This window comes from Mustela nivalis (assembly GCF_964662115.1).
Source record: "Mustela nivalis genome assembly, chromosome: 7".
Lineage (NCBI taxonomy): Eukaryota > Metazoa > Chordata > Mammalia > Carnivora > Mustelidae > Mustela > Mustela nivalis.
Genome location: NC_139026.1, coordinates 50,964,709 through 50,979,209, shown reverse-complemented (window position 1 = coordinate 50,979,209; position 14,501 = coordinate 50,964,709). Strand labels below are relative to the sequence as shown.

At 41.3% G+C, this 14,501-nt stretch overlaps 1 protein-coding gene across 1 annotated transcript in view; it reads right to left on the bottom strand.

The window, feature by feature from the left end:
• The window catches only part of GNS (glucosamine (N-acetyl)-6-sulfatase), a 58,166-nt gene that overhangs the window by 18,887 nt on the left and 24,778 nt on the right, over window positions 1–14,501 (bottom strand). Inside the window, exon 10 of the mRNA XM_082738300.1 lies at window positions 13,413–13,514. Coding sequence (XP_082594426.1) covers window positions 13,413–13,514 — 102 coding nt within the window. The remainder of the gene's footprint in view (window positions 1–13,412; window positions 13,515–14,501) is intronic.

The following is a 14,501-nucleotide window of genomic DNA, read 5'->3' as shown; positions in this document are numbered from 1 at the left end:
CTATTAAGGCATGAGGCCATATAAGGCCTTACACCTTGCCCAGGGGTTAATCATTTCCTGTTCCAGCCCTCCAACATGCAGAATTTGCCAGTTTGGAAACATAATGGGATGGGAAAGCAACTTGTCCAGGACCTGAGAGCTATTAACAAGTTATTCTCCATTGTTCCGAATGCAGGCACCCTTTTGTCACAAGTTCTACCAAATTCAAATGGTTTTCTGTTGTAGACTTGTTCAGCATTTTCCAGCATCTCTGTGGACTTCAACAGCCAATATTAATTTCTTTTACTTGGAACAATCAATAATATATCTGGACAGTCCGGCCTCAAGGATTCATCAAGGTCCCTTATCATCCCCATGTACTCCACCAAGATTTCATGATCCTCCAGTTCCCTGGGAAATCCATCCTGTGATATGCAGACCAGCTCTTTCTATGCTCAGTTACCAAAGAGGTGTCCACAAAAGATTTGATTTACTTGTTGCAGTAGTTCACTGAAAAGGGACATAAAGTCTCTGAGAGAAAAAAATCACAATTATTTCTAGACACTGTTGATTACCCAGGTCATAATTAAGCACTAAAGGAATTCAGTTATTTCGAAAAAGGATTAAGTTGAGCACAGCTTTGTGGATTTCTTAACCTAGCTGGCTGTTATATACAATGGGTTTCTAATTTTTCTATTGGTTCCCCACTCTATGAATTTACTAAAATTTCAGTACCTGAACCCCTTGCATGGGAAGATAAACACAAGCAGTCCTTTTTAAGACAAAAATAAGCACCGGAAGATTCACGTGCCCTAGAGTTACCAAACCCAACCCTTTCACCTCATCTGTGCACGAAAGAGATAACCAAGTCACTGCCTGTTACAGCATACAACTTTGGTTCCGCTGCTACAGCCTATTCCAGCCACCATAAGGCTGCAGGTTTAGGAGAAGCCTCCGTGAATTTAACTTTAGGAAAAGACATTTTTCTGTAAACTCCGAACACAGCTTAAAATCTCAATTCAGAATTGACCCAACACTTCTGCAAGGAGACAAACCTCCTGGGAGCTCTTTCGGCTCCTGCCGCCTCATTTGCATCTAAATGTCTGACCGGTCAGGTCTGCAATCTTGGGAAAATGAGATTTGTTCCCAGAGGCCTCAAACCTCCTCCTCCTGGCCCCTCTGAACAACCGCAGCGGTAGGGGTTACTACCCATATGTTCTTGAATTCATGCCTTCCAGATACGCTGAAGCCCTTCCCTGCTGCAAGGCTGATGGCCTTTCAGTAGCAAAGAGACAGAAAACATGTTTTCCACTTGTGGTATACCTTCTATAATTTCCAGTGATTGAGGCACCCACCTCCCGTGGCTTAATGAAAGCCTTGCAAACCTCTTGAAATGATCACTGAGCCAATCACCCTTGATCCTATCAGACAAGGTTGAGAGAACTAATAGGATCCTCAAATTCTAAACTTGCTGAAACGGCTGTACTCCTTTGACCTAAGTTGTTAATTAATGTTGCCTCTGGCTTTGCTGACTATTCACAGCAGCCCTCTCAGGGAAACAAACACTCCACATGAGATAGTCACTGGTAGAGCAAGGCCTATTGGTATACAGCTTTCTGCTGGTCCCTTGTTTCAACTTGGTCTGACTAGCTACTCTAAGTCTTTTAATGTTTTATGCTAAAGCCTATCATCAATAGGTTAGTGAAGCTTTCCTGGTTTCCAATTCAAAGGATCCTGCTAGTCATGGTCTAGAGCCTGGTGATTGAGTATTCTGGAAACATGGTAAGAAAGTAGCCTTCAAACCTATTGAAAAGACCTTACCAAGTGGCTCCTGACTACTGATTCTGCTGCCAAACTAGAAGGCAATGAGCCCTGGGTAAATACCTTACAGCTGAAGAAGGCTCCCCCTGACATCTGGTCCTGTCCAGCATCAGAAATCTCCAAATCAAAGTGATGAGGCCAAGAAGCAGGTGACTTCTACATAGACTGCTTCCCCCTGGATCAAGACTTCATACTTTAACTAACATGAAAACTTTTTTCCTTCTTCTTTCCTTCACTCTGGTCTTGGCCTGGAAAGGTAACACCCTCTATCTATTATCTCCCAGCCAGTGCTAAGGAAGGTAACCTTTCAGACTGCTGGATTTGTCATCAAAATTCTGATCTATCCAAAAGGCTAGAGATCCCCTGGTCTTCCCTGTGACCAATTTCTCTTCTCTTCCCAATCACTACAATGTTACTACCCCCTCCTCCTTAAAAAACCTTGTAGGTATAGGGCTAGAACATCCTGTGCCTTTTACCTTTCTCCAATTATAACTGCTAGGTGCCTAATCAGACCCAAGTATCTAAGTAAATCTTGGTACACCTGCACCCCCAAGCTCTCATGATTGTGTAAGTCAGACCTGTTCCTTTTCACTCAAAGATCTCACCAGCAGCACACATCTTCACAAGTCATTTAGAATGACCCTATTTCAAGTTAGGAGATTTTCTTCCCATCTGTGCTGAAAACCTAACTGAACAGGTAAATGCAGCAAACTCTGTGAATGAATTCATTAGTATGACCACTTTAATGGAGATGATCTGCACCCTGACAGGGTTTGTCTTTGTCTGTGGTTACCACTCCCCTCGGGCCTATGAATACCTAGCTAGCTGGCAATGGCTGGGCAATGCCCCTAACTTTCCACCATGAACAATGATACCTCAACTGGTTGACTCTTGGATTTCTATATCAAGTCACAAAGAAATTATTAGGAGACACTCATGACTCAGGAATAACCTCCTTTTGCAGGGGCATACTTCTCTGGTTCTCAGGAAATGCAAATTAGAGTATGATTAGAAACCTTAACTCAAAAATACTGCAGAAGCCACTGCTAAGACAAGAACTTTCCAACAAAGATCCTTAGATTCTCTCGTCGAAGTTGTTCCTGTTAACAGAATGGCCCCCGATTATATTTTGGCTGAGCATGGAGGTGTCTGAGCTATGGCCAACATCAACCGCTGCTGCTGCTGGAGTAACACTTCTGGGGAACTGAAACTCAGCTGTGTAAGATCACTGAACAACCCTCTTGGCTCAAAAAGGTGACTCCTTCCGCGGGGTCTTTCTGTGACTGATTTTGATTGGTCTAGGTCTTGGGGACTACAAACACAGGGATTATCCTGTTCACAATAATAATAAACTTCCTGCTTTTAAGTGTGTGTTCACAGCCACTAACCGTCAAGCAAATGACCTCCCCCAAGACAGGAATGTCAGAAAAGGAGTGACAGACTTAAAAGATTTTGAACCTGAAGTCATGGCTTGTGAATATCACAGAAATTAAGCAAAAGACGTCACAATCTATGAATACCAAAAAAAGGATGGACAAAAGCTGCCTCCCATCAGCTTAACTTTAATCAGTCAATTTAGATTATCTGGTCAGTACTAGTGAGGTAATCTGCCCATTGGGCCCTTCCATTCCACTTAGGAGGGTGATCTTGCTTGAAACAATGCATTCTTTGCTAATAATTTTTTTCTGTCCCCTTTCTGCCTTTAAGATTTTTCTTTAATTTGAGAGAGAGAGAGAAAGTGAGAGAGAACATAGAGAGGAGAAGGCAAGAGGGAGAAGCAGACTCCCCGTGGAGCTGGGAGCCTGACGCAGGACTGGATCCTGGGACTCTGGGATCATAACCTGAGCCAAAGGCAGTCGCTTTACCAACTGAGCCACCCAGGTGCCCCCCTTCCTGCCTTTAAAACCTTTCATTTTTGGGTTTGGTAGAGCTCTTTTCTATTACCAGATGAGATGCTGCCCAAATAATCACTGAATGAAGCCAATTTGATCTTTTACTTTACTCAGTTGGAAATTTTTAAAGATTTTATTTATTTATTTGACAGACAGAAATCACAAGTAGGCAGAGCAGCAGGCAGAGGGCGGGAGGGGGGCAGGGGAGTAGGGGCCCTGATGTGGGGCTCAATCCCAAGACCCTGAGATCAGGACCTGAGCCGAAGGCAGAGGCTTAACCCACTGAACCACACAGGTACCCCCTCAGTTGGGGTCTACCAGCAATACTTGGGAGCTTGTTAGAAATGCAGTCTCGGGCTCTACCCTTACCCTTAATGAGCCAGGAGCTGCATTTTAATAAGATCCACCAGTGATTCATATGCACAGTAAAATGTGAGAAGCACCTCTGAAACAGTGGTGCTCGAGCTGCTCCCCCAGCAGCATTACCATCACGGGAGTACTTATTGCAAAGGGTGGGGAACCTTCTAGCTTGAAATAGGGTCGTTCTAAACCCCTCATGGATGCTAGCTAGTCTGAGAACTCTGCACTCAGGATGTAAGTGGACCCACAAACCGGATGCACACAGTTGGAATGAGGGACAGCTTGTGTAAGGCCTTGGAACGCCATAGCCGCCTGGAAAGAGGGATGCGGAGACAGGACGGATTTCCTAACCAACTAATCTATAATGAATCCTGAACAATCCCTTGCAGGTCAAGGGCTCAGAAATCTAAGTCACAGGAGTACCTACTCTGCCAGCTCCGAGCCACGGAAGCAGGGATTCAGGAGAACAGTTTATCTGATCAGTGGTCCCAAGCTTTGCTACATAATAAAATCACTAGGGGAGCTTTAAAAATCCCGAGGGCCAGGTTATATTCTGGGTCAATCAATATGGTCAGGAAGGCTCATTAAACAGTCAAAAGCCAGACAGTAAATATTTAGGGTCTGTGGTTATGCAGTCTCTGCCACAACTACTCAACTTTGCTTTTGTGCCAGGAAAGTAGGCCTGACAATATATACATGAAAGAGTAGGACTGTATTCGAATAGAACACTGTTTACAGAAAAGCGGGTGGGCTAAATTTGGTCCACAGCGGTTTGCCAGCCTCTGGTCTCTAGCAGCACTATCCAGAACTTTCTGACAGAAATGTTCTGTATGTGTGCTATCCAATACAATGGCTCTGGGGGCACCTGGGTGGCTCAGGCAGTTTGGCGTCTGCCTTTGGCTGACCCAAGAATCTCAGAATCAAGCCCCTCATCAGGCTCCCAGCTCATCGGGGTGTCTCCTCTCCCTCTCCCTCTCCCCTTCACCTCACTTGGGTGCGCTTCTCTCAATAAAATAAAATAAAATAAAAATACAACAGCATCTGAGCACTGGATAGGTCGCTAGTGACACGGAGGAACTAACTTTCCCATTTTATTCCAGTTTACATAACTAGCTGCACGTGGCTAGCAGCTTGTCAGTCACGGCAGAGCTAGAGCTTTAACTCTCTGCAAGCACAACACACCAGTAATTTCACTCGAGTATCTTCCAAAACAAAACAGGAAGAAGGAAAAGAGCCGAGTCCTGATGGCACTTCCACAACCATGCAGAGAAATTAAGTATCACTGACCCTTGAACAACACAGAGGTTAAGGTCACTGACACCCTAACTGGCTGAAAATTCAAGGTGAACTTTTGACTCTCCAAAAGCTTAATTACCGCCAGCCTCCCGCTGACTGAAAGCCTTACTGACAACATGGCTGACTAACACACGTTTTGCGTTAAGTAGTATATACCATATCCCTACAAAGTAAGCTAGAGAAAAGAAAATACCAAAAAAAATCATGAGGGAGAGAAAATATATTTACAGCACTGTATTTCTCACACTGTAAGTTTGTCATCTGTTTACAAGATGATCTGTTGTTCCTACATTAATAACACCTTACATGATACGCACACTGAACACCTTATACATATTACTAATACTAGACATCAAAAATAAAAAAGCATGAAAAAGTAATTCATGTTTGTTTACAGGTATAATGAATCACACACCGGTAACAAAGCAGCAGCACTATGATTGCTTTATGGTGACGTAGGGTAGCTGACACAGCTATGGTAGCCTAGCTCAATGAATGCGTCGTCGTAAAATTTCTAGGGCAAAAAACCCACAAAAACTATAGCAGACTGGTATGTCATATTCATAACACAGCACTGGGGACACTGTTACATTAAAAAAAACTTACTGGTGATGACAGGCTGATACTCCTGTTTCTCCAGTTATGAGGGAGGGAGCCATAGGGCATGGTAACGTAATTTTTTTTTTTTTTTGTAACATAATTCTTTAAAAGCAAAAAACAGTAAACAAACTACATTATTAATTTTATACTAAATACCACTCACCGTATGCCTATGTAAGGACAGACTATCCGCTTCCATACAAGTCTCATACACAGTGCTCTAAATGGTGAATACTTAGGTGATGCGGCTGCTGCTACAGTTCTTGCTGTACAGTTACTAGATTTTTGCACAAAGACACAAACCTACACAATGTAAATTTATTAACTGTACGGCGTGGTGGCCGTTCACTCTTCAGTGGACCATCATAAATGTCTTATCTTGGTCATCTTCTTGTTGAATAGGCTGAGGAGGAGGTGGAGGAGGAGCTGGTCTTGCTGTTTCAGTGATTTCAGAGGTGGAAGGGGAGGCAGGCACACTCAGTGTAACTTTACAAAATACACAATTTTTGTCTTTTCATTTCCCTAAAAATGTTTCCATATGGTACCAATCCTTCTTCCACTGTGTGATTTTAGCTTCATTGCTTGTATCATAGAAGGGTCCATGTCATTAAAGTCAAAAGCAGTCTTGAATAATCAAAATGCTTCTGCCAGACTGTCTGATGTCAACTCTCCAAGATCTTGAAACCCTTCAACACCCCTCCCAACTTTCTGCCACATCTATAATCTCTTTCACAATTTCCTCTATTGTAATCTTGTGAAGTTAGGCACATCTGGACAGAGTTTTCTCCAGGAGGAATTTACTATTTTGGCCATGAAGGCTTTTTCTGTAACAATTTCTTCAGTGGTATAATCTTTCCAGACTTTCATGATATTCTCTCGGGGTTCTCCTCCATAGTTGATCCTTTCCAGAGAGTAACTGTGTAATAAACCTTAAGGATCTTTATGACCCCTCATCTAGCAAATAAACTGGGGACACTGTGTTTGGGGGCAAGGAAACCACTTTGATGCCTTCAGTGTTTAACTCCTGGGGTTCTGGGTGGCCATCCTCTTTGTCCAGTATCAAAAGAACTTTAAACGCAGTCCCTTACTGGCAAGGTACTTTCTCCTGACTTATGGAACAAAACATTGATGGAACCAATCCAGAAAAATGGTCCTCACTGTCCAGGTCTTCTTATGCAACCAAAAGACTGGGTAGCTGGTGTTTATCCTTTCTCTTCAAGGCTCAGGAGTCCTCATCCAACTGCTTTTGCACAAAACAGTAGGACTTAGATACAGCTTCCTGCCTTAAATCGTGGTGTTTTCTTCTCTTTCTTACTAATAAATGTCTTTTATGGCATTTTTCTCCATAACAGAGAATTTCTATCTGGACTAAAAACCTGTTCAAATAGATATTCTCAACGATGAAGATCTTATTTATTTGAGAGAGAGAACATGAGCAGGGGGTGTGGGAGTGTGGGTGGGGAAGGGCAGAGGGGAAAGGGAGAAACAGGCTCCCCGCTGAGCAGGGAACCTGATGTGGGGCTTGATCCCAGGAACCTGAGATCATGACCTGAGTAGAAGGCAAGCGCTTAACCCACTGAGCCACCCAGGTGCCCCTCAATGATTTTCTTAATGGCATCTGAGAACTGGTCTGTCACCTCTTGGTCAACAGAAGCTACTTCTTCTGTTACACTGACATTTTTTAAGCTAAATCTTTCTAAAATTACCAAACCATCCTTTGTTGGCATTAAATTCTCCAGCTTTATATTCTTTATCTACCTTTTGTTTTCAGTTGTCATATAATGACTTTGCTTTTACTTAATCATTATTAGTTCTATAGGTGTACCTTTCTTTTTTTTTTTTTTTTTTTTAAGATTTATTTATTTGACAGACAGAAATCACAAGGAGGCAGAGAGGCAGGCAGAGAGGAGGAAGCAGGCTCCCCGTTGAGCAGAGAGCCCGATGCGGGGCTCGATCCCAGGACCCTGGGATCATGACCCAAGCCGAAGGCAGAGGCTTTAACCCACTGAGCCACCCAGGCGCCCCTAGGTGTACCTTTCTTAGAGCAATCCTGCACCTACACAAAGCTACATTTTCAATACAAGATAAAGTATTTTGCAAAAAGGATTCTTTTCATGCCTGTTGGCATACCTGCCATGACGGCTTCATGAATTTCCTTTTTTCTTTTTTTTCCCCCACAGTGGCCTTTATGCTGGATAAATTTGTCTTGAAATGGTGGGCAACCAAAGCTGCAGACCTCAATCTACGGTACATATCAAGCAATTCCTTTTTCTTATAATGTCGTAACTTTTCTCAGCTTCTCAGGAGCATTTCTAGCATCCCTAGTGGCACTTTGCATGGGTCCCATGGTGTTATTCAAGGCTTATGGTATTGCATGAAACATAGTGAAAAATACACGAGAACTGGATGAGATAACTTTTTACGACAATACAAATTTACTGGAGAGAAGCTGTTCATGCCCAGATGATTAGCATCACACGGCATTTTAAGCAGATACTCGCAACACTTAAGCTCACCTCCAGCAACTGGAGGTGGCTAGGAAGTGATACAGTAATAGAGTATGGACCACAGTCGACGATTTTATGCAGTTATAATTCAATACTACATCGTTGTATTTCTCTCAACTAAATGGTGCCATGTATATTCTGAGTAACTTTTGATGAACTTCAACTTTTTAGAACAGATTTGTATACATTTTATGATCATAAGTAATAAAATAGTATCTATGTATATTTTATACATTCATGACATACCTAGTTTTTATTTTCTTCAATACTTATAGTCTACATGGTTCATCTGCTAGTTTTTAAAAACTGTTGCAAATCTCCAAAAAATTTTCCAATGTTCATAAAAAAAAAAAATCTGTGTGTAAGTGGACCCACACAATTCACACCCATGTTGTTAAAGGATCAACTGTGTATGCTGCAAATAATTTCACCCCCACAGTGAAGATTTTTTTCCTACCTAGAAATACACAAGGCACATGGTATAAAATTTGTGCAAGAACATTAAAAGATGTAAAATTTCCTCTTACTGGATCTATAGATTCAATGCAATTCCAACCAAAAATCCAACGTGAATTTTCAGTTAATCTTCAAAGCTGTTCTAAAGTTTACATAAAGAGTGGTAGCTATGGTCCCCACAAGGGCAGAGAGGTCTGCCTTTACAAAGATTTAATTACACAGCTTTATAACAAAAACAAAATGATACTGTTACAAGAATAGAGAGATCTGTGGAACAAAAAAGACAACTGAGTATATATAGAGAAAAAAATGAAATTGGATCCCTGACTCATACCATACCAGAAAATCAAAATCTACGTATATCAAGGACTTTTATGTAAGAGGCAGAAGTACAAAACTATTCTAAGAAAACCCAGGAGAACTGTTTTTTGATCCAAGGTTCCAAGCAATTTTATAAGCAAGACACAAAGAATACTAACCATAAAAGAGACGATTTATACATTTAACTCCTGTGTTCTCAAATCATAATGTAGAGGAAAGACAAGTCACAAACAGGAAGAACATGACGGGCAAAAAGGTATTTCACAAGGGAAGCGACACAAAAGGCATGAAAAACTGATTCACTCATCAAAAACTCAATTAAGGGACGCCTGGGTGGCTCAGTTGGTTAAGCAGCTGCCTTCAGCTCAGGTCATGATCCCAGCATCATGGGATCAAGTCCCACATCGGGCTCCTTGCTCCGCAGGGAGCCTACTTCTCCCTCTGACTCTGCCTGTGCTCGCTCGCGCTCACTCTCTCTCTCTCTGACAAATAAATAAATAAATAAAAATCTTTAAAACAAAAACAAAAACAAAAAAACTCAATTAAGGGGCACCTGGGTGGCTCAGTCTGTCTCTCTTCAGTTTAGGTCACTAAAGCCCCACATAGGGCTCCCTCCCTGCCCCACCCCATCCATGAGCATGTGTGCTGGCTCGCTCTCTCCCCGAGGTATGTGCTTTCTCAAAATCTCTCTCTTTTTTAAAGATTTTATTTATGTGGCCGCCATGCAGTTATTGGTGCATGCGGTTTTGAAAGTGGGGAGGGTCCTGTCCCAATGAAAAGTTACAGAGTGCTTGTGTTTTAAAAAAAAATAAAGAAAAGAAAAAGGATTTTCTTTATGTATTAAAGAGACACAGAGCATTCAAGAGATTGAGACAGAGAGAGAGAGTGAGCGAGCAAGGGAGTGAGCAGGGATGGGGGAGAGGGAGAAACAGATTCCCTGCTGAGCAGGGGGCCTGATGTGGGGCTCGATTTTAGGACCCAGGATCATGGCCTGAGCCAAAGGAAGATGCTTAACTGAGTTACCCAGGTGCCCCTCAAATAAATAAAATCTTAAAAAAAAAAAACCCGAGAAACATTAAAAAATGGGCAAAGGATCTAAACATATCTCCAAAGAAGATACACAAATGTCCAATAAACACACAAGATGTTCAACATCATCAGTCATTGGGGGAATGCATAGATCAAAACCACAGTAAGATACCACTTCATACCACTACAATGTAATAAAAAGACCGTTAACAGCAAGTGCAGGCAAGGATGTGGAAAACTTCAAACCCTCGTATACTGCTGATAGGAATATATAAAATGGTACAGTTGCTTTAGAAACAGTCTCGTAGTTCCTCTAGAGATTAAACACAAGTCACCACACAACCCAGTAATTCTATTCCTAGGAAAATAGGTATGTACCCAAGAGAACTGAAAACATTCGTCTGCACAAACACTTGTACACAGGATGTCCACAGCTGCATTATTCGTAATAGCCAAAAGGGAAAACAACCTATCAACTGAGGAATGGATAAACAAATGTGGAATATCCATACAGTGGAATATTATTTGGTAATGAAAAGGTATGAAATACTGATACCTGTTACAAAGGGGATGATTTCTGAAAACTTTATACTCAGTGTAAGAAGCCAGTCACAAAAGCCCACATATATATGATTTTATTTATACAGAATGTCCACACAGACAAATCTATAGCACTAGAAAGTAGATCAGTGCTTGCCTGGTGCTGAGAGAGGGAGCAATGGGGGAAAGACTGCTAATGGATCTTTTTGGGTGATGAAAAGGTTCTAAATTTAGATCACGGTATAGAGGCACAACTCTGTATACACCAAAAACTACTGAACTTACTATCAACTTTAAATTAGTGAATAAGGGAATTAAAATTGCTACAAATGATTCATTTCACTAATAAACGAGGAAATGCAAAGCAGGACCAAATACAATTTTGGTCTTTTCTATCCACCAGATTGGCAAAAATTAAGTTGTCTATAAGTTGTTTCTTATAGAACAAAGGGAATTCTCATACATTGCCGGTGGGAACGTAAGATGATGACATTTTATAAAAATAACTTGGCAATATTTATAGAAATGAACAATGTGCAGTTCCTGTATTGGTATATACACATGATCACTGGAAGACAGGTATAAATATCAACTAACGGCACTGTCTTTTTGTTTTTGTTTTTTTTTGAAGATTTTTAAAATTTAAGAGAAAGCAGAGCAGGAGAGAGAGGGCGCAAGGAGGGAGGTGGGGGGCAGGGAGAAGCAGACTCCTGCTGAGCAGGAAGCCTCATGTGGGACTCGATCCCAGGACCCTGGGATCTATAATAAGCAGATGCTTAAAGACTGAGCCACCCAGGCTCAACCCAACATCATTGTTCCTAAAACAAAACTAGCACAAGAAAACAATCTACTGACTAATAAAAAAACGAAGTTTTGATGTGTTCATACAATGGAGTATTAGGCATATGTGAACAACGTGTATCAGTTTGGAAACAATGCTGAATTGGTAAAAGTCCAAGATTACATTCAGGTGTTTTTGTTTTGTTTTGTTTTAGTGCCAAAAAAGTATCAAAACTAAGGTATCTTGTTTAAGGATATTTACATGATAATTACTAAAAAAATAAAATCCAGAGGGGCGCCTGGGTGGCTCAGTGGGTTAAGCCGCTGCCTTCGGCTCGGGTCATGATCTCAGGGTCCTGGGATCGGGTCCCGCATCGGGCTCTCTGCTCAGCAGGGAGCCTGCTCCTCTCTCTCTCTGCCTGCCTCTCTGCCTCCTTGTGATCTCTGCCTGTCAGATAAATAAATAAAATCTTAAAGAAAAAAAAAAAATAAATAAAATAAAATAAAATAAAATCCAGAGAATGACAACCATCACATTCAGGAATATGATCACTCCTAATGGACAGGCAAGGGACAGATAGGTAGGATGGGGAGGGGCATATAGGTAGATGCACCAGTAGTGGAAATATGTGAGTTCTTAAATGGGATGATGAGTTCCTGGGTATTTCTCAGGTTTCAAGGCTTATGTGAGTGACATGTATTCTCTTGAATGAAGCACATATTACCTAGTAATAAACTGTAACAGACTCAGACAAATCAATGATTAACAGTCACCTATAACGAGTTACCATAAATGACTAACATATTTTAACACTGATTCTGCCGATTTAATATTGATCGTTCCACAGATCCTTAGCTCTGTGCAGTACCATACACACAAATACTTCCTGTGTATTCTATTTTTTAAAAGATTTTGTTTTTTGAAAAGATTTATTTTAGAGAAAGAGCAGAATGAGGGGCAGAGGGAGAGAGTGAAGCAAACTCCCCACTGAGCAGGGAGGCTGACGTGGGGCTCAATCCCAGGACCCTGAGATCATAATCTGAGCCAAAATCAAGAGCTGGCTGCTTAATGAACTGAGACACCCAAGTGCCCCTAAGATGTTATTTTTAAGTAAGCTACCCCCAGCGTGGAGCTTGAACTCACAACCTCAGAATCGAGTCATATTCTCTGACTGAGCCAGCAAGGTGTCCCTTAAGGTATATATTCTGAAGTGAAAGGTCTTGTCAAATTAGCTTCCTGACCGCTCATACTGACTACATGTTTATGAACCGAGTCTAAGTAGTTTTCATTTTCTCAGACTTCTGCAAATACTCAGTTATAAGTCTTTTTAATCTCTGCCAGTTCTGTAGGCAATAAAGACCTCCTACAGTTATGCATTTCTTTGATCAGCACCGGAGCAATCTTTTTTGCACTTACTGTAGACATTTCTAATTCCTCAATGAGTTGATTAGTTCCTTCCTTTGCCCATTTTTCTACTGGGATATTAATCTTTCTAAAAACCCATCTACTATGGTGAAGAACTCATCTGTTGGGACCACAAACCCTTTTTCACATATGTTGCAAATATTTTCCCAATTTCTCATCTGTCCTCACTTTGTTTATGATGGGTTTTTGGGAGGGGGAAAGGCGAAGAAGGGAGGATACAGATCTGTTTATAAATGGTCCAACTGGTCTTTTAGAAGCTCCTTCCCACCAGAGAGAAGAGAAAAATTCTATTCTCCATTCTCCAATTTTCACAATTTAAGATTTAAATTTTTAATTCTAAATCTGTACAACCTGGAATTTATTTCAGAGTCTTGGCTCAGGCCCGATTGAGGGCTTCATACTCACCAAAATGGGCAATAAAGACATCCCATCCATCTGTGTCTTATTCGGGTTATATCCAGCAATATCCAAAATAGTAGGACCCAAGTCAATGTTGGCAACGAGCATCTATGAGAATGAGGGAAGAAAAACAAGCAATCTAGAACACAGTTGGTCTGGTTTTCCTTTTCTATCATACAGCTCTTCCCCCACCCCACCCATGAGACAAACAGCATTTGCTATTATCTTTTGTACAGCCCAGACTTACTGAGATCTTACTCATTGAATCATATAATAATTCAAAAAATGAAACATAAAGATTTCTAAGACTTGTAATACATGCCCCTGGGAAGTTATGTATCTATTCAACCCACACCGCTATTGAGCAAAAAACATTTTTCAAAACATTTTTCGTAACTTCTTTGGGACTGCCCAAAGTCTGATGAATCATGAGAAGATGTTGCGCTATTTTATACAACGTGTTTACAACATGTATTTCTACAGTTCACTAAATTTGATTTCAAACAGACTCCTGACATTTTTGAAATCCTCAAAGGGTGAATGCTTCTTTTTATCCTTTCCATTTTTAAAAAAAGATTTTATTTATTTGACAGAGAGAGACACAGCAAGGGAGGGAACACAAGCAGGGGGAGTGGCAGAGGGAGAAGCAGGCCTCCTGCTGAGTGGGAAGCCTGATGAGGGACTTGATTCCAGGACCCTGGGATCATACCTGAGCCAAAGGCAGATGCTTGACAACTGAGCCACCCAGACACCCCAGGTTGAATGCTTCTTATCAAGGAAGATATTAGCCCTTTTTGTAGTTTCTCAAAGTGGTAACACTACTAAAAAATGTTTGCAACAGGAAGGTAGAGGAGAGGGGTTTAAAAAAAGATGTTTGTAATAGACTTTGGAGACTGCAGAAAACTCATTGCAACAGTGTACAGACAGGAGTTTCCTCAAAGAGCACAAAACTAAGATGTGCTAAATAAACACGTTAGGCATTAAAGTCACTGACCTGCATTTACACCTTGCTTTACTCCTTTGGTTTATTAGACTATTTTACTTCTGTATACAAATCCTCTTTAGGACCTAAACCAGCATACTCCCACAGAAATA